The following is a 21,534-nucleotide window of genomic DNA, read 5'->3' on the forward strand; positions in this document are numbered from 1 at the left end:
GGAGAGAGCACATACTAGCAGCTTGACAACACATCTAAAAGCTCTAGAAAAAAAGGAAGCAAATTCACCCAAGAGGAGTAGACGGCAGGAAATAATCAAACTCAGGGGTGAAATCAACCAAGTGGAAACAAGAAGAACTATTCAAAGAATTAACCAAACGAGGAGTTGGTTCTTTGAGAAAATCAACAAGATAGATAAACCCTTAGCTAGACTCACTAAAGGGCACAGGGACAAAATCCTAATTAACAAAATCAGAAATGAAAAGGGAGACATAACAACAGATCCTGAAGAAATCCAAAACACCATCAGATCCTTCTACAAAAGGCTATACTCAACAAAACTGGAAAACCTGGACGAAATGGACAAATTTCTGGACAGATACCAGGTACCAAAGTTGAATCAGGATCAAGTTGACCTTCTAAACAGTCCCATATCCCCTAAAGAAATAGAAGCAGTTATTAATAGTCTCCCAGCCAAAAAAAGCCCAGGACCAGACGGGTTTAGTGCAGAGTTCTATCAGACCTTCAAAGAAGATCTAACTCCAGTTCTGCACAAACTTTTTCACAAGATAGAAGTAGAAGGTATTCTACCCAACTCATTTTATGAAGCCACTATTACTCTGATACCTAAACCACAGAAAGATCCAACAAAGATAGAGAACTTCAGACCAATTTCTCTTATGAACATCGATGCAAAAATCCTTAATAAAATTCTCGCTAACCGAATCCAAGAACACATTAAAGCAATCATCCATCCTGACCAAGTAGGTTTTATTCCAGGGATGCAGGGATGGTTTAATATACGAAAATCCATCAATGTAATCCATTATATAAACAAACTCAAAGACAAAAACCACATGATCATCTCGTTAGATGCAGAAAAAGCATTTGACAAGATCCAACACCCATTCATGATAAAAGTTCTGGAAAGATCAGGAATTCAAGGCCAATACCTAAACATGATAAAAGCAATCTACAGCAAACCAGTAGCCAACATCAAAGTAAATGGAGAGAAGCTGGAAGCAATCCCACTAAAATCAGGGACTAGACAAGGCTGCCCACTTTCTCCCTACCTTTTCAACATAGTACTTGAAGTATTAGCCAGAGCAATTCGACAACAAAAGGAGATCAAGGGGATACAAATTGGAAAAGAGGAAGTCAAAATATCACTTTTTGCAGATGATATGATAGTATATATAAGTGACCCTAAAAATTCCAACAGAGAACTCCTAAACCTGATAAACAGCTTCGGTGAAGTAGCTGGATATAAAATTAACTCAAACAAGTCAATGGCCTTTCTCTACACAAAGAATAAACAGGCTGAGAAAGAAATTAGGGAAACAACACCCTTCTCAATAGCCACAAATAATATAAAATATCTCGGCGTGACTCTAACGAAGGAAGTGAAAGATCTGTATGATAAAAACTTCAAGTCCCTGAAGAAAGAAATTAAAGAAGATCTCAGAAGATGGAAAGATCTCCCATGCTCATGGATTGGCAGGACCAACATTGTAAAAATGGCTATCTTGCCAAAAGCAATCTACAGATTCAATGCAATCCCCATTAAAATTCCAACTCAATTCTTCAACGAATTAGAAGGAGCAATTTGCAAATTCATCTGGAATAACAAAAAACCGAGGATAGCAAAAACTCTTCTCAAGGATAAAAGAACCTCTGGTGGAATCACCATGCCTGACCTAAAGCTTTACTACAGAGCAATTGTGATAAAAACTGCATGGTACTGGTATAGAGACAGACAAGTGGACCAATGGAATAGAATTGAAGACCCAGAAATGAACCCACACACCTATGGTCACTTGATCTTCGACAAGGGAGCCAAAACCATCCAGTGGAAGAAAGACAGCATTTTCAACAATTGGTGCTGGCACAACTGGTTGTTATCATGTAGAAGAATGCGAATCGATCCATACTTATCTCCTTGTACTAAGGTCAAATCTAAGTGGATCAAGGAACTTCACATAAAACCAGAGACACTGAAACTTATAGAGGAGAAAGTGGGGAAAAGCCTTGAAGATATGGGCACAGGGGAAAAATTCCTGAACAGAACAGCAATGGCTTGTGCTGTAAGATCGAGAATTGACAAATGGGACCTAATGAAACTCCAAAGTTTCTGCAAGGCAAAAGACACTGTCTATAAGACAAAAAGACCACCAACAGACTGGGAAAGGATCTTTACCTATCCTAAATCAGATAGGGGACTAATATCCAACATATATAAAGAACTCAAGAAGGTGGACCTCAGAAAATCAAATAACCCCCTTAAAAAATGGGGCTCAGAACTGAACAAAGAATTCTCACCTGAGGAATACCGAATGGCAGAGAAGCACCTGAAAAAATGTTCAACATCCTTAATCATCAGGGAAATGCAAATCAAAACAACCCTGAGATTCCACCTCACACCAGTCAGAATGGCTAAGATCAAAAATTCAGGTGACAGCAGATGCTGGCGAGGATGTGGAGAAAGAGGAACACTCCTCCATTGTTGGTGGGATTGCAGGCTTGTACAACCACTCTGGAAATCAGTCTGGCGGTTCCTCAGAAAATTGGACATAGTACTACCGGAGGATCCAGCAATACCTCTCCTGGGCATATATCCAGAAGAAGCCCCAACTGGTAAGAAGGACACATGCTCCACTATGTTCATAGCAGCCTTATTTATAATAGCCAGAAACTGGAAAGAACCCAGATGCCCCTCAACAGAGGAATGGATACAGAAAATGTGGTACATCTACACAATGGAGTACTACTCAGCTATTAAAAAGAATGAATTTATGAAATTCCTAGCCAAATGGATGGACCTGGAGAGCATCATCCTGAGTGAGGTAACACAATCACAAAGGAACTCACACAATATGTACTCACTGATAAGTGGATACTAGCCCAAAACCTAGGATACCCACGATATAAGATACAATTTCCTAAACACATGAAACTCAAGAAAAATGAAGACTGAAGTGTGGACACTATGCCCCTCCTTAGAAGTGGGAACAAAACACCCATGGAAGGAGTTACAGAAACAAAGTTTGGAGCTGAGATGAAAGGATGGACCATGTAGAGACTGCCATATCCAGGGATCCACCCCATAATCAGCATCCAAACGCTGACACCATTGCATATACTAGCAAGATTTTATCGAAAGGACCCAGATGTAGCTGTCTCTTGTGAGACTATGCCGGGGCCTAGCAAACACAGAAGTGGATGCTCACAGTCAGCTAATGGATGGATCACAGGGCTCCCAATGGAGGAGCTAGAGAAAGTACCCAAGGAGCTAAAGGGATCTTCAACCCTATAGGTGGAACAACATTATGAACTAACCAGTACCCCTGAGCTCTTGACTCTAGCTGCATATGTATCAAAAGATGGCCTAGTCGGCCATCACTGGAAAGAGAGGCCCATTGGACACGCAGACTTTGTGTGCCCCGGTACAGGGGAACGCCAGGGCCAAAGGGGGGGAGTGGGTGGGTAGGGGAGTGGGGGTGGGTGGGTAAGGGGGACTTTTGGTATAGCATTGGAAATGTAAATGAGCTAAATACCTAATAAAAAATGGAAAAAAAAAAATAAAACCTCAATTAAGCAATTCCTTAGTCTTGGGTGGAGATGTTTTATATCAATTGTAACATTTCTAAGTAATTATATAAAATCTCATTTAGCACTCACATTAATGCCTAGGCAATATTAGACTCTTTTTACAGATTAAAAAAATGAGATTCAAAGAGTCTATGACTTGGGCTAAGATTACGCTTGGTGGTAGTGATTGTGTAGCATGAGCAAGGTCTCGGTTTAATTCTAGAAACTGAAGGGAAGGAAAGAGATAGTTATCATGACTAAGTTCAGTTCTTAGGGAAGCACACTGAGGTCAGGGAGTTCAGGGCTATGCGGAGGGCAGCGCAGCTCCAGAGGAGCAGCTCCAGCCAGAGAGGCTCGCTCCAGAAGCCATGTTCCTAAGCATCCCACACCTTCACATACCTTCATGACTCTCGTTACACTGCTCCACGTTTACAAGGTGTTTAATCTCATCCACCTCATTATTTACCAATTAATACTGGTTCAATTTTCATTTTTCTCATGAATGTTTCTGGAACCAACTTCCAGCTGACTGGTCGACCCCTTATTAGTATACACCCTGCACACCCCTCTTTTAAAACAATGTAGTAAAAACAGTATGTTTTCCCGTGGAGATTGAATTATTTTCAGTGATTGTTTGGATTAGTTCTACACCACCAGAGTAGCACAGAGCTCGGCATATAATGGCATCCTAATTAACTAAGGCAAAGACTAATATTTATTAAAAGTGTCTAAGGAAACACACCACTGAAGTACCACAAGTATCAATCACTAGGGAGGAACTCTGCCATCTGCTTACCAACAGAAACTCTAGTCTTAATACATAAGAAACATTTACCCTTTTGTAAAGTAGATGTAACTAGTATACTAACCACACAGTAAAAAAGGATACAAATTTTGATACAATGGAATCAGTGATTTCAGAGCACGGCTAGCATTTATTGCTGTGGATCGAACCATAATGGGCAGAACTTTTCCATTCACAATAGCACCATCAAAAAGTGGACCAAAGAAGGGAACCTGATAGAGAGATCGGAACATAATTTTAAAGTCAAACTGTAGAAAGACTATAATTAAAACAATCAAGATCCTCTATACACAAATATACACAAATGTGTTCTTGCTTCCTCTTTGGTTTATTTCAAGTAAAAATATTCAAATTCAATTTTTTTTACATGATGAAGCACTCATACTAGGACAACAAACAGAAATGCCCAAGGTCAACAGGGTGTCCATTCAAAGGACTATGTGCTTTGTATAACTAAGTAATTTATATCCTCTGCCAATTCCCAAAGTTTTGTAGTTTCAACTGTATACAAACACAAAATCAGTTCTTCTATTAAGTAAACAGAAAAAGATAAGCATTTTTATAGGAAGGCAGTCAAATGGTCATTTTTGTGAATTACCAGTCTTATTCTTATAGTTTGGACATGAAACTCATGTTGAATGCTCAACTCCTAGTACCATGTTTGGAAGGGTGGCTCTAGAGAAGGTACTCGGTAACAAGATCTTTGACCCACAGGCCCTGAATCATTGAGGTCAAATGACCAGGACTGAAATCATGAGACAAAGACATCTTTCCTCTTAAGATGTTTTTCCTAGGATTTTGTCACAGTGACAAAAAGCAAACAACACAAGCATAGAACCTAAAATGTATTTGGCTAGGCTAATTATACAACAAAATCTATGCTTTGATAATTAACTGTCACCCTATCAGTTGACATTAGAGCAGTGAATATATAGGTCAGTGGTAGAGTGCTAACCCAGCTATGTACAAGAACCAATACTGGAAAAACAAAACAAAGCCCCCCCCCCCAAAAAAAAAACCAAAACCAAACCAACCAACCAAACAAAAAGTCACTAACAAAGCAATAACAAAACAGACCTGTTTAAAAATCGTAGACACAAATGGTGCTTCAAGGCAAGAAAACTACTCAAGGATGATAGTATTTTAGGCTTTGTGGTCAGATTATACTTCAATTTTGTTTTTTAATAAAAAGCTTTAAAAATATAAAAATATAAGAAAGCACTCAGTTTGTAGGCTGCACACAAAACTATGCTGCACCCTGTTATAAGTGGACTTCTGGTTTACTAAACAAACCAAAAAACCCAACACAGTTTTTGAAATAGTTGTTGAAATCCTGTGGTACGTCTAAGCTATCCAACTATAGGAGAGGTAACATCTTAACAGCTAAAAATTATTTGTAGGCATTTCATTTAAAAAATGAAAAAAATTAAGTTATTTAAAAAATATTTTTAGTGTTCTAAGACAGGATCTCATTAAGTAGCACTGGCTGGCCTGGGATTTGCTAAATAGAGCAGGTTGATCTTGTACCTGTGGAAGAAATCATCTTTCTTCAACCCTGCTGAGAATACGACTGTGTTTTGCTAATACCTGCCTGCTTCTTACTGGGTCTTTTAGAAAACTGTAATTGCTTTCTACTTTAATAAAAGTGGAGCTAAGTACAAGAACTTTCACTCAGGCACAGCCTAGCTGTCTCCCCAGGTGGTGGGTTAGTTCCTTCTACACGATGTTTAAGACAATCTACACAGCTACAGTTGGTTGCATTTACCCCATTGCATTTCCCACAACTGCAAATCTATTACAAAGATAGAAGCTAAGAACCTCTCACCTCTGGTTTTTTCATGATCTGGATACTGAACATGTGGTTTTTCATTGGGTATATTACAATGAGGACATCACCAAACTCAGTAGGAATAATTCCTCTCCTGTAGTCTCTAGTATGTTCTGACCAAACAATGTGCACTTCATCATTTCCTAGATGTCTCAACTGGAAAATCAAGGAAATAGATTATAGCATTTTATAAAAGCCATGTGAGCAGAGTTATACAACTAGTGACATCAACCTAGAAGGGAAGTGGCTGATCATTTTGGTGACACATAAAATAACAACACTCAAAGTCATCAAGGGACAACAGAAGACCAGGCATTTTTTTTAACTCCCACAGTCAGAGACGGGAAGAACTTAGTAGTCATAGCACAACTCTTAAACTGGCAACTGTACCAAGGCAATTCCATTTTCAAAGGTTAGTTTAAAAAGGAACTGATTTCAGAGACTTCTCCTCTTATTCTATTTACTTTCTGCAGTGCTAATGAGTAGTAAGGTGGCCTGGAGAAGGCAGCAAGAAGACAAACAAACAAACAGGACACTCATACATTTTATAACCACTTATTGAGCAAGGGAGAGTTGGTTATTTTTGGTCTAACAAGTTAATTTTTAGGTACCTCCCACAATGAAATCTAAAATCCTCCAAATAGATGTTTTGATATTTATTGGGCCCTAAAAAAATGTTACTTAGATATTTGTGCTGTTTACAAATGTGCTTCTGGCAATCTTGAGAGAGTTCTGTTATGATAATTAAAACTGTAAGAAAGGATTTAAAAGTTGTTTCTAATAACTTGCTTAAAAATGAATTTACTGTATGCTATTGAGTTTTCTTCATGTAGAGTATGGCATAAACCTCAATTTTATTATACAATTTCCTCATCTAGTTTATCTATAGACTCTGCTACTGGGAATATGTGAGTGCAAGCCTGGCAGACGCTTTACACTGGCTCTCCATCCCTCCCAGGTAATTGGACGTTCACCCTGGCTGTGAAAGTTTAAGACACGAGAGAAGGATAAGGTAGTTCTAAGCGAGGTATGGGCAATTTCTATTTATTACATATGTAATTTCTGGGTTAAATCTGTAAGGTAGATAAAAAACCATAATGTCTGACTAAAACAAAAAGAGGAGCTACGTTCCATTTTTTCAAAGGATCTTAGTACTCACTCCTTAGCCCTGGAATTGACTCCTTACACCTGTGTATAACACAGGAATGACATAAATGCAGACTTGAACTTCATGCCATTTTTAAAAAGCAAAAAAGGATTACACAACCTAGAAAAGCCATGGCCCTATAATTTCATTTTTTAATCAAAATACTTTAAAAATATCCTTCCTATACAGCCATCCCCATGTGTCAGCTTCCCTAATAGGTTTATGTTAACTGAATACAAAAGAAATGTGAAATAAATTTAACCAGGAGGGATGATCCAATCTAATTTTGATACATTAATGTCATATGCTGTACATGTTACAATAGCAGCCAGATCTAATACTAAGCTCCAGGCTATACTGAGATTTCCAAATGGCAGATTGTTCTAAGTGATATCAAGTATAATTGAAGTAATAAATGATAGTAAAAGCTGAGCACACTGTCAGGAAGAATTTAAGTATTTACTTTTTAAAATTAAATGAGTTAGGTTAGGAAAGACAAGACAACTGAAATAATGCAGGTCTCAATTTACAGAAAATTCCTTTTATTTATCTGCTACATTAACCCTTGAACTCTTGCCAAAATTATCTATAATTTCTAGTGCCACTTATCTAAAGAAACGAGAACAAGACAACTATATTATTATCTTTTATCCAAAGTCTTCAAATATCTTCCATATAGTATTTAAAGTCTGTTAGAAGTTTAAAAGAACACATTTTTTTGGGTCAAGATATTATATTTTGTATAGAAACGCGAATCAGCAAATCATTCTATATGTGTTTGATATTTAAAGGAAAAACTCTCATGAAAATCCTTTATTATTTAGATTCAATGCTAAAAATATAGTTGTTTAGGCTATCATATGACATTTTTATAATTTTAAAACCTGAAGTATAATGATTAAATAGAATTTGAGATGTTGTTAATCATTGCTGTGTATTTTGAAAAAATTTGAAAGACCAGTGAAAGATGACTTTCTAGAGATCAAAAGGTAACAAAAGTCATAATGCCAGCAATAAAAGCAAGTCAGTAAACAGATTTGCTGTCTCTAAATTTGGTACAGATACTTTATGTACTTTTTTATATTTACTTCTTACCTCTTAAGGGCTTAAAAGATCAGTATTATACATATTCAGCTAGGTTTTTCTGTACTCTAAATTTCTCAAAGGAGTGCCTTTCTTTTCTCTTCTTTTCTTGTCCGTCTTCCTCCCTCCTTTTATTTCTTTTCTTTTCTCTCCTCTCCTCTCCTTTCCTTTTCTTATCCTTCCTTCATTTGTTTGTTTGTTTTGAGACAGGGTTTCTCTGTATAGCTTTGACTGTCTTGAAACTTAATGTAGACTAGGGTGGCCTCAAACACAGATCTTTGCTGCCTAAGTGCTTGTATTAAAGCATGCATGTTTTTGAACCCATGTGCAAGCCAGTTTTTGAAAGAGTACTTGAGACTGCTGTGACTGGTAACCAAAGTACTCTTCTAAAGTCACTTCTCAACTGCTACTGATGTCACTCTGAATCTAAACTGTGTAATATAGGATACAGATGACCAGTATTAGTTTGTGAAGAAAATAAAATGAAATTCAGCATGCGTAAACTCTAGTTCTTTGTTTTTTTGTTTTTTGTTTTTTGTTTTTTTTTAAAGACAGGGTTTCTCTGTAGCCCTGGCTGTCCTGGAACTCACTCTGCAGACCAGGCTGGCCTCGAACTCAGAAATCTGCCTGCCTCTGCCTCCTGAGTGCTGGGATTAAAGGCGTGTGCCACCACACCCGGCACAAACTCTAGTTCTTTATCCATTAAAGAATGTTAATATTGAAAGATATTCTAAAGGAGGAATTTCACACCCAATATAGTAGCTCCACTGTGATATCCTGAGGGGTAGATAACTGGTCTCTGCTCAAATTTTTTAAAAGTTATGGAGTGTAAGTGCTCACAATTTGACTATTCTATCTTTAATGAACCCAAATCATCATAACATTCTTTACATGAAGCAAACCCTGCCTTCCTGACACTAGTTCTTGCAAATTCGCCTTACCAAAAGAATCGAACATGTATCTAGAAGTTATCTAATGAAGAATTTGAAGATAGTTTAATAGCTTCACTTTTCTTTTTCAGGTTAAAGTGCCATTTTCCTGGATTATTTTCTCAGTTTACTGATATTTCTTTTAAACCACAATGTCTGGAAATAGAACATCAATATATGCTCTAATACAGCAAACTCATTAATGGGACTATTTCTTCTTTTGTTACTAAATTATTTTCTGAAACTTTATGGTAACATAAACAGCTAGTCAACTCAAACTTTCCTTGCTAAGTTCTTTTTAACAATCTTTAAAATTTCCAGATTAAAAAAATTATTTAGTTTGTGTTGTGTTTATGTGTATGTTTGTAGTGTGTGTGCGTGCGTGCACTCGCGCATGTAGATTTCTAGGAGATTGAATTTATGTTGCCAGGCTTGGCAGCAAGTTCCTCTAGCCACTCAGCCACTTGCAAAGTTCTTTTAATCAGGTAAAATCAATTGCTCAATTTAAAGAGAGGATTTCTTACTTATTAAGTTTTATATTGCCAAGTCTAGGATATCTTAGGTTTATTGTTAGCTGAATTCTGCTATTCAGTTTGCTGCCTCATTCTTCTCAAGACTAGGGTTATCATTAAATTAAAATTCTTACATCTTCATTTAAGTTCTGAACAAAAATGTCAAATGGTTTATGTAAGAGAGTAATTACAAATTTTCATTCTGCTTAAAAAGATACCTTTCATTTATTATATACTATTTATTAAGGGCACACTATTCTCTATGTTCTGTGAGAATTCACTTAATATTCATAATATTTATAAGGCAAGTGCAATCAGTATTACCATTTTTCTCAATAAACAATTGAAACTTAAAACAAAACAAACCTTTAAGTGACAGAAACAATATTCAAATCCAGGCAATCAGGTCCCAGAACCCAAAGTTAAACCACTTTGCAATGCTGCCTTTGCTGTATGTGTTTGTGTTCTGAATATGATTATGCAATTATTCATCATCATACATACCTGACTAATAAGACCACATTGCTTCAAGTTACACACACACACACACACACACACACACACACACACACACACAGTCTATGGTTGGCCCTCATTTGGTATTTCTATCAACACAAATTCATTCTGATGTATTTGTTGTGCTGAACTTAGTGCAGTGGCTTCTAGTGATCACTGCCTCATTATCTAAGTGCTCACAGCCACCTATTTTGCCGGAGTTCATGAATGTTGGTATTTTCAGAGGGATGGCCTGCTCTCTAGCCCTCTGCCACTGTTACAGACCAGATGCATCCTCCTAAAGCTTATATGCTGAGATCCTAGCCCTGGCTGTGATGGTATTAAGAATTTAAGTCCTACTGAGTAGTGACTTTGGGAGGTGATTAGATAATTTTTTAAGGGGGCAATATCTATATAAAAAAAGACTTCAGAGTGCTTGCTTGTCATTTTTATCAAATGTGTTATTGTGAGAAGCTCAGTCCTCTATGAACAGGTTAGTGGCTCCCCAACAGACACTGGATCTGCTAGTCTCTTGATCTCACCAGCCCCTATACATTTCTAGTCTCTGGCATTTGTTACAGGAGTTTAAAAGAATGAAGACACCCACTTTATCGTATCACAACACATTCATCTTATCAATAAGGAATCTAGAATTAATGTTTTACTTCCTTAGTGTCATAAAATATAAATCATCTAAAGTAACTATTTTTGTCTCATAAGTTAGCTTGAGTGGAGCAGAGACAGAAGGTAAGGCCATCCAGAGACTGCCCTACCTGGGGATCCATCCCATAAACAACCACCAAACCCAGATATCATTGCTGATGCCAAGAAGTGCTTGCTGACAGGAGCCTGCTATAGCTGTCTCCTGAGAGGCTCTGCCAGAACCTAACCAATACAGATGTGGATGCTTGCAGCCAACCATTGGACTGAACATAGGGCTCCCAATGAAGGAGTTACTGAAAGGACTGAAGGAGCTGAAGGGGGTTGCAACCCCACAGGAAGAACCAATCAGACCCCCTCAGAGCTCCCAGGGACTAAACCACCAATCAAAGAGCACACATGGAGGGACCCATGATTCCAGTTGCATATGTAGCAGAGGATGGCCTTGTCTGGCATCAATGGGGGGCTCAATGACCCAGTGTAGAGGATTGCTAGGGTGGTGAGGTGGGAGTGGGTGGGTGGGGGAGCACCCTCATAGAAGTAGGGAGAGGGGAGTGGGGTAGGGAGTTTGCGGAGGAGACACAGGGAAAGGAGGTAACATTTGAAATGTAAATAAATAAAATAAGCAATTAAAAAAAAGAAAAAAAAAGCTTGTCTCTGACTTAAAAAGCAGGTATCAACTGATTATACTCTCTTGATCAAAGTTAGAGTACTCTCCGATTCTACTGGCTTCCTCACTGCACCTCTAACAGACTCTTCATTTTAAAAAGGTGTTACTTTTGTTTGTACTTTTCATCTCTACAGCTGCAGTAGGTTAGATATTACATTGAGTATTTAAACTAGTTCATGAATTCTGTTTTAATCCCCGCATTCCGTTCCATCTACCGTCTTTCTTCATTACACACTGAAAGCTGTCTGGATGCAATGCACTAGCTGTAGCAGATGCGCCTAGGAGATTGATAGATATGGCCTCTGACCTCAAAGCTTTGGGTTCTGTGAAAAAGACACAGTAAAATAACCAAGCAGACAGTAAATAAGATACATACAATGTTCCAAACACTTCTCTGAATCCAAATAGCAAAGAATACAACCTATAACGGCACTTGCACTAAAAGCTGAAGTTACATACAAGTTAATATCGAAACTAAAAGTGGAAGTACTGGTGGAAGCAGAAACAGTACCTATGAAGAAATGCCAACAGGATTCTGACTGCTGCAAGTCCCTCATTTCACTCACCTATAGAGATCTGGTTTCACGATAGCCCATGCTGGCCTCAAAATGAACACATGGCAGGCAATCTTCCTCACTCAGTATCCTGAGTATGATATATAATTTTATAGTCCATATATTTTCATACCCTCATTTGCAACTTGGGTCATTATTATTAATTAAGAAAAGTTTCTTCTATCCCAGTGTGATGGCACATGTCTTTAATCCCAGCACTTGGGAGGCAGAGTTTAAGGTCAGCCTGGTCTACAGAGTGAGTTCCAGGACAGCAAGGGCTACACAGAGAAACCCTGTCTCAAAAAACCAAACCAAAACAACAAAACAACCAATGGCCAAAGAAAGTTTCTTTTTCTTAAGATTAACTTTTTATTATTTTAAATCACATGTATGAGTTCATGAAGCCAGGGGCACTAGAGCTGGAACAGTAGTGGGCCACCTGACATGGGTACTTGGAATCAAATTCCAGTCCTTTGGAAGAGTATCAAGTGCTCTTATCCACAGAGCCATCTTTCTGGCCCCAAGAAGAAAAAAAATTCTTAAAAGCAATGGGCACAGAGTACATAGTTCTATGCTTTAGTATAAGGTGGTATCTAGTAATATTGCTGGCTACTATAAAATTGACAGAATGAATATCATGGAAATTATATTCTAACATTATACAAACACATACTATAGAAGCATAAGTAATTATGACATTTATCTAAATATGCTATACCAATCATTATAATAATATATATAGGTAGTTCTTTCAGTTTGAGGCTATGATAGCTTTAGTAACTTTTTCATTCACTAAATGCAAATAGGCTTAGTTCTAGGTTCTAGAAATACAATAGCAAACACAGTCTTTGTCCTTGTGACCTTGATATTCTAATGTCTGTATGTGGGGAGCTGGCACAGTTGTATCTACTGGTAGGAAGTCAAATAAATATATAAAGAACAAGCAAATTGTGGCATTGATCCTTCTGAGAAAAGGAAATCCAGTTTTCTCCAATGGAGCGATACTGAGTATATCAACCACACTTCAGGATACACTCCACAGCCATGAATAGTTGGCTACATAGAATGAACTCCATGGCTTGTCTGTTTATGTGTGTGTGTTTATTTTGTTTTGTTTGTTTTTGTTTTATTGTTCTTTAATTTTTGGTTGTTTTTTTTTTGACATTGAAAGAACATGAAGCTGGGTAGACAGGGAGGTGGGAAGGATCTGAGGAGTTAGGGAAGGAAGGACAGTATTAACATATATTATATGAAAAAATTTAAATAATAAAAATAAGCAACCATAACTTTGCACAGTGATAAGTGCTATAAAGAAAATACTACTGGAGTAAGGAGATGACTTGGTGAGTATGTCTGACATATAAGCAAGAGGACATGAGTCTAGATCCCCCGAATCCAGGAATGGCAGGCGCTTGCCAGCCAGCTAGCCAGATGTACACGGTAGCAAACTGAGAGACCCTGTCTTTTCTTTTTTTTAAATTAATTAATAAATTAATTCATTCTCCAGATTTTATTCCCCTCCTGGTCCACTCTCCTACTGTTCCACATCCCATACCTCCTCCCTGCCCCGCTGTCTCCATGAGGATGTGCCCACTCCCCACGCCCCCAGACCTCTAAACTCCCTGGGGCCTCCAGTCTCTATGACTGAACCCAGACATGGCAGTCCTCTGCTGTATGAGGAAGGACGTGAGGACTGATACTCTGAGGTTGTTTTCTGACTTCTATGTGCATGTGTTAGGCACTGCTAGTGTGCACACACATATGTGTGCATACACCACACAGATTTAAAAAGGCAGTTTAGGGCAAAGTGATAGTGTTCTTGAGTATAGAGAGTTCTTTAGCTATAATGATTTGGAAAGATCTTACTGTGAAACTGTCACAGAAGTATGAGAATAAAGAAGCTTGAAGAAAAAAAAATGCAGCCTAATTAAACACTTCAGTATCCAGAGTCTCGGATATGTGATTAACCTTAATTTGGTAAGGTTAAGATAAAGTGTGGACACTTTGCCCCTTCTTAGAATTGGGAACAAAACACCCATGGAAGGAGTTACAGAGACTAAGTTTGGAGCTGTGACGAAAGGATGGACCATCTAGAGACTGCCATATCCGGGGATCCATCCCATAATCAGCTTCCAAACGCTGACACCATTGCATACACTAGCAAGATTTTGCTGAAAGGACCCTGATATAGCTGTCTCTTGTGAGATTATGCCGGGGCCTAGCAAACACAGAAGTAGATGCTCACAGTCAGCTATTGGATGGATCACAGGGCCCCCAATGGAGGAGCTAGAGAAAGTACCCAAGGAGCTAAAGAGATCTGCAACCCTGTAGGTGCAACAACATTATGAACTAACCAGTACTCCCCCCCCCCCACCTCACCCCTGAGCTCGTGTCTCTAGCTGCATATGAATCAGAAGATGGCCTAGTCGGCCATCAGTGGAAAGAGAGGCCCATTGGTCGTGCAAACTTTATATACCTCAGTACAGGGGAACGACAGGGTCAAGAAGTGGGAGTGAGTGGGTGGGGGAGCGTGTGGGGAACTTTTGGGTTAGCCTTGGAAATGTAAATGAAATAAATACCCAATAAGAAAAAGAACATAAGAAAGTATAATTCACATAGCACAAAATTGACATGTTTAAAACACACAATTTAGTGATTTCACTATATTCACAGAATTGTACAGCTTTGATTAGAGTTGTCTGTTGTTTTGCATTCTTAGGTTTTCTAAAACAATGCTAAGCAATAGAACACTATTATTTTTAATTTTCTGGTAGCCAAATTCAGCAAAGTTAGAAGAGGTTAATTTAAATACTGTGTTTTTTAAGTTTAAAAAATTTTGAACCTTCAAAGCACATATATAGTGTGGTTTTATCTTTCAGTAGTTCATCTTGCAGGCTGCTGTCTGTCTATTCTGAGAGCAAGCCTCACTGGGAGGACTGTGCTTCAAGTGCTTGTCTGTGGCAAGCAGTGAGAGCCCATGCAGCCCCACTGCTTCAGTGGATGTAAACTGCTGTTTACTTAGATAGAGGTCCCGAAGGCTTTGAATTCATGTATTGCTCCCATAGTTTTTAGCATATTCTTGCTGAATATTCTCTTTGCTATTGTTTTACTGGGTACATAGCTTTTACTTTAATATGTTCACATGCTCCCTACCCCCTTTAAAGAAACCTTAAGGTAGCTTCAGTTTTAACTGTATCTTGTAAATAGCATGGAATTGGATTGTTTTAAGTATACACTTCCTTAAAAACTGATGGACTTACTCCATTGACAGCGGTTATAGCCGGATTTGGATTCATAGCTGCAAATTTTCCAGCTTTCTTTTATGTAAATTTGGATTCCATAATTTTTGCTTTTGGTTTAAAAGCTTATATTTCTAGATTTTTTTTCTTTTTAGAGTCAAGGATTGATGAAAGAATCTTGTATAAGTAAGTCAACCATTCTACTACTGGATTATATTCCTAGCCTCAATGAAACCTGGTTATTTTTTGGAAAAAAAAAAAAAAAGATAGTGGAGGCAGGTTAGTAAGTCAGTAAGAAATGACAGCGGCAGTGATCTAGGATAAGTAGAAAGGGAGGCAAAGCACACAGGAACACTGGGGTTACGTCTTACTCTGTGTACAAAGAGAAGCTACAGCTATCCTGTCCACATTAACTTGTGCATGGTGGTGAGACAAGCTGGCATGCAACCACTGACAGTATTTCCATCCTCTATCTTTGCCACCAGGAATACACTTTAAAAAGTTGGGGGTGTGGGTAGAATATGACATTAAATAGAATTTGTAACATTAGTTATTATATTTTGATCTGAAACTACAAGTAGAATTTCTGTGTTTGTTAGTTTTTGACAACGTGACATAAACTTGGGTCATCTGAAAGAAGGAACAGCAGCTGAGAAAATGTGGCCATCTGACTGCCTGTAGGGCACTGTCTTGAGTAATAACTGATATGGGAGAGCCCAGCCCACTATGGATACTGTCACCCTTGGGCAGGCTGGTCTTGGGTTGTGTGTGTGTATGTGTGTGTGTGTAAAAGCAAGCCAAGGAAGCCATGAGGAGCAAGTCACTAAGTAGAATTCCAACATGGTTCCTGTCTCTGCTTCTGCTCGAGTTCTTGGCCTGGCTTCTCTCAATGATGGGCTGTAATTGGGTCATATAAGCCAAATAAACCCTACCCTCCATATTGCTTTTAATAATGGACAGTGACAGAAAGCAAACTATGACAATTCCATAGAATCCATTAATTAATTATATTATAAAACCCACTTTAATAAAATAATAAAACCTTTTTGTTATTATCCCATATAGTTTTAAAATTAATTTTCAGATTATATTTAGCTTATAGTTCTTTGGGAAGTCTCTCACATGCTTATTTTGTTTCAAAATTAAGATAAAAATAGATTTGATGTAAAAATTGGACCAAGTAGAGTCTTTACAACCCATTTATTTCAGAAACGATTGTGATCAAGTTTTAAGACATGGCCTGCTGTCTTACACTAACACTATTTCAGAGGAAAAGGACTTAGACAGCAGAGTACTTCTTCTTCCTCTTTTGGGGGCTCAGGAAATGAAAGATAGCCTAGAGAGTCCAACTAAGCATTTTACAATTATCTCAACTTGATCTTCATCAAACTCCTAAAAGGATGATTCAGCTGCCTTGGAAGCAGAGTATCCGCAAGTGGCCGCAACAAGGAGACGGAGAAGATGAGAGAGGCTGCTCTCAGCACTTTACACCAACGCTTGCAGCACTTTTGATTTTTAGGGGTGAATACAGTCAGTTAAGTGGAAATTATTTTTAACCATTTTCCATCAATCTTTCTCAGGGAGAAATAATTTATAGAATAGAAGGCTTCGACAGGGTTATATCATGATTTTTGATACAATGGCATAATATTTCTAAGAGAGACTTTACTAGAATGAATGGCTAATTTGTTCAAAATATATAGTCCATGTTACAAAAATTCTGCTGCTATTATCTGGAGCTTTGAGAAACTTTCACTTCATAAAACAATGCTATACTTAAATAGACCCAGAAACATTAACTTCTCATTCTGAGAAAATAAAATGAAAATAATTTTAAAAACCACCATATATTTAAAATAAAAAGCCAGAATGTTTTAGTTTTTATAAAATATATATAAATGACTTTTCCCCTACCAAGTTTAAAACATAGAACCAGGATCATAAATAATTCTAGCTTGCCAGAGGCATGGCTATTTCTTTATACTGACTGCCGACTATCTAATTTAATTAGAGGTATTAAACTCCATGTTGAGGTCAACGAGCTTTACTTTCTCCAATATTACACTGCAACCGGTGCTCATTAATGTGTCTACTGAATGGATTAACACACCTGAAGATATATGTACAAAGGACAGGGGGGACAACCTAATGAAATCCGATTGTTCATTTGTAATAGGACATGTTCTAGGCCTCAACTTATTACCACTAATGTGGAATTTATTAAATTCAGGAGAAAAAATACCAATACAGAAAGTGATTTTTTATTAAGAAGAACTGTTGTAAGACAACTGGCTTCTATGATTAAGTTTAAACATTTAACCTGCTAGAAAGAAAGAGATATTACAATAAAACTAACATGTCTGGCTACATGAGGGAATACAATAAAACTAACATGAGGGAAAATGAGTCTATGGCAAGGCGAGCAAGTTTTGTTTTTGATTTCTATGAAAAGAAGGTTTAAAGTAGCAATACTGAATCATGAGATCATATTTATACCTTCTTTCTGTTGGATTTTATGACAGACAAACAAACTAAAATTGCTTTAAGTAAAAAAGCTAATTTAGGCTGGGCATTTCTCTAACAATATTTATTTTAACAGCAAGGCAAATGCATGTATTATAAAAGTTTTAAAACTATAACCATATACCTGTTGTTAAGACTGGTCACTTGACAACCTGAGTTCAACATCAAGAATCCATTTGGTGGAAGGAAAAAACTGGCTCCAAGTTGTCCACCAACCTGCATATGTACTGCGGCATACATGCAAGCGTGTACACATTTCCCACTCCCACCAAACAAACAAACATAAAATATCACTTTAATAAAAACCAGAACAGGCCAGAAAGACAGCTCGGTGGGTAAGAGCCCTGTTGCTGAGCCTGACAGCCTGAGCTGCACCCCTGGAGTCACATGACGGGAAGGTAAGAGCTGGTTCTCAATGACCCCACATGTGTGCCCTGACAAGTGCACAGCCCACACACATACAAAATACATTCTAAAATGCAATAAACCCCCCAAGGCACAATATGAATTCTACCTGACACTATCTACAGATTCAATATATCCCCATCAAAATCCTAGCAGTGTAACAGAGGGAGTGAAGATGACCAAAATACATTATATAAGTATAAAAACATCATAAGTAAGCTCTTACTTTGTATTTGATAATTTAAAAATATAGAAGAACAATTCCAGTAGATTTGGCAAAAATAGAAAACCCATTCTAAAGCTTTTATATGGAGTCTTTAAGAGATGTTCAAAGCCAAAGCAATTTTAAACAAAAGCTGGAGAATTTATACTTCCTGAGTCAAAACATATTACAATAGCCATCAAAACAGTATGCAACTGGTATAAGGACAGATTTAGACTAGGGAACTAGAAGATAGCAGTGCCTCTAGAAAGAGTGATGAAAAGCCTTGGCACTTATGTGCAATGCTGTATCACACTCCATACACTACAAGTAGCTCAGTGTGAAGAGAAAACTTAAATGCTATAGGTAAAGCTCTCACAACAAAATAGAGACATGTATCTTCATGACAGTGAATTTGGCAATGGGTTCTTGGATTGATATTAAAAGCAGAGATAGCAAAAACAATTAAATTTGAGTCCATATTGATTAATCATATACTAGACAAGGGATTAATATCTACAATGTATAAATTCTATAACAACACAAGAAAAATAACAAACAAAGGAGTAAAGGACTTGGATAGACATTTCTTCAAAGTGGATAAACAAGTGGTCAGCGTCCGCATGAGAAGATGTTCACTATTACCTGCTATTAGAGAAAAAGCCACTTTGGGACAGGCATGGTGGTGAGAAGGGAGAGGCAGGGGGACTATGAGTGTGTGCTGCACAGTAAATTCAAGAAAAAGTCTGGAATAGACAGATAAATTATGCCTCAAAAAATCCAAGCAAAATAACTACTTTGTACCTATTAGAATGTCTGTAGTTTTTTGTTCCCCGCCCCCCAACAAGTGTTGATGGTGATGTGGAAAGGCTGAGACCACTGTGCGTGCTTGACATGGATGGAAAGTGGTATAACTGATACTGCACATCTTCAGACAGTTCTACATACAGTGTATACAGAACCCAACAATATACAGAACCCAACCCAAATGAATTAAAAACCAGCATCTAAACAGAATGCCAATGTTCACTGCAGTATTATTTAAATAACAAGAGGTGGAAGCAATCCAAATGTCTATTAGCAGATATGCATATTAAATGTAGTACATACAATTAGATATCTGGTCATATAAAAGAATGAAATTCTAATACGTGCTATGACATGACATGCATAAAACCTTAAAATATCTGGCTAAACAAGACAGTACAAAAGGACAAATATTATATGCCTCTACTTATTCTAGAATTGGTAAATTTTAGAGGCAGAAAGTAAGTTGGGAGGAGTGGGAGTAGGAGGGAGAGGGGAAGACATGCATGAGAGAAAATGAACTGAGGAATAAGTTCATCTGCTGACTGGAGAAAGCTGTGCGTTCAGGAACAGCCAGCACATATGAAGAAACCAAGGGATGAACAAATAGAAAGATACATTGTGCTCATGGATCCACAGAACTGATATGGTTAAAATAGCAATATTACTCAAAACAATACTGATTTTGCTAATCCTTACCAAAATTACTATAGCTTTCTTGAGAAATATCAAAACGAATCCTGTAATTCATACAGAACTACAAACAACCTTAATGTCCAAAGCAGAGAATGAAAAAGAGTTGTGTCACACTCTCTGACTTGAAATTATATTACAAAACTACAAGTATGTCTGAAAATGTAATCCTGAATGAGGTCTTCCTATCCTCTCACTCAGTAACAGGCTCTGACATGAGGGGTGAGTGGTGCCTATGCAAGCAATGCTCAATCACCAGAGAACAGCTGGGTGTCCTCCAGTCAGTTCTATCTGGAGATAGTATTAAATAACCAAGTTCCAAGCCTGCTAGTCTTCAAAAGCCAACCACAAGCCTGTTGTTTTATTTGTGCTTCTGACACTAACTATAAATTGAAGTTCTCAAAACCTTATTCTTTGGGAGTCAACAAATGTGCTTAACTGATCACAAAATCCAGAATATTTTCACTGGTTTATTATAGAGAATACAGAATAAGAGATATTGTGTTGTTCTCAACCTGTGGGTATTGATTCCTTTGGGGTTATATATCAGATATCCTGTATATCAGATATTTACATTATGATTCATAATAATAGCAAAATTACAGTTGTGAAGTAGCAATAGAATAATTGTATGTTTGGGTGTCACCACATGAGAAACTGTATGAAAGGGTGGCAGCATTAGGAAGGTAGAGAACCACTGCTGTACTAGTTACTTCCATTTGACCAAATTCTTGAGAGAGAGAGAGAGAGCAGCTTATGGGAAGGTTTCATTTGGTTTCTAGTTCAGAAAAATACAGTCTATTACAACAGAAAAGAAACAGTGGTGGGAGAGATTTGATCCTCAGTGCTGATCAGAAAGCAGAGAGAAAGAAACACCAGCACTTAATTGGCTTCCTGTTTTGTTTTTTGTTTTGTTTTGTTTTGTTTTGTTTTTTCAGTCAGAAACTGCAGCTTAGAGAATGATCCACATCTGAGGAGGGGTCAAGTCTTCCTTCCATAGTTAAATGCCTCTCTAAATCAAATGAAACTGACCATCGAGATTAGGCACTACAAGTGTACGGGGTAAGAGATGAAGAAGGGGTGTGGAGCTTCCATGCTGTTTCTGGCACTGCCATTCTCTGGGAACCCCTGTGTGTCTGGCTAATCAGACACTCTCTGAACATGGTCCTTTGGGTTCATATGGAGACTTCATGGAACAGCCATAAAGCACTGCAGAAATGTCACTGGACTAAGAATATGACTAATGTTAATGGGTGAAGTGGGGGGAACTCAGCAAAACCTGAAGCTTGTCTGCTGATTCTTCTTGCTCTCTGTGTGAAACATTCCTTTCCCATGGGTACGGGGTGAGAGCTCTTCTGAAATGGGGGTCTTATGATTTACTTGCAGTCTAGACTA

At 37.8% G+C, this 21,534-nt stretch overlaps 1 protein-coding gene across 12 annotated transcripts in view; it reads right to left on the reverse strand.

Annotated features, from left to right (window-relative positions):
• Positions 1–21,534, reverse strand: part of Ralgapa1 (Ral GTPase activating protein, alpha subunit 1) — a 218,687-nt gene that overhangs the window by 33,220 nt on the left and 163,933 nt on the right. For 11 of the 12 annotated variants that reach the window (XR_003950071.1, NM_001368814.1, XM_006516107.3 and 8 more), the window contains 2 exons: positions 6,218–6,376; positions 4,477–4,604 (listed from right to left, as the gene is read on the reverse strand). The exons of the other annotated variant lie outside the window; for it this stretch is intronic. Coding sequence is in view for 10 of the 11 variants with exons in the window: in NM_001368814.1 (NP_001355743.1) it covers positions 4,477–4,604; positions 6,218–6,376 (287 nt within the window). In the remaining variant the exon portion in view is untranslated. The remainder of the gene's footprint in view (positions 1–4,476; positions 4,605–6,217; positions 6,377–21,534) is intronic. 12 annotated transcript variants of the gene reach the window in all.

The sequence above is a fragment of the Mus musculus genome, chromosome 12 (genome assembly GCF_000001635.26).
Source record: "Mus musculus strain C57BL/6J chromosome 12, GRCm38.p6 C57BL/6J".
Classification (NCBI taxonomy): domain Eukaryota; kingdom Metazoa; phylum Chordata; class Mammalia; order Rodentia; family Muridae; genus Mus; species Mus musculus.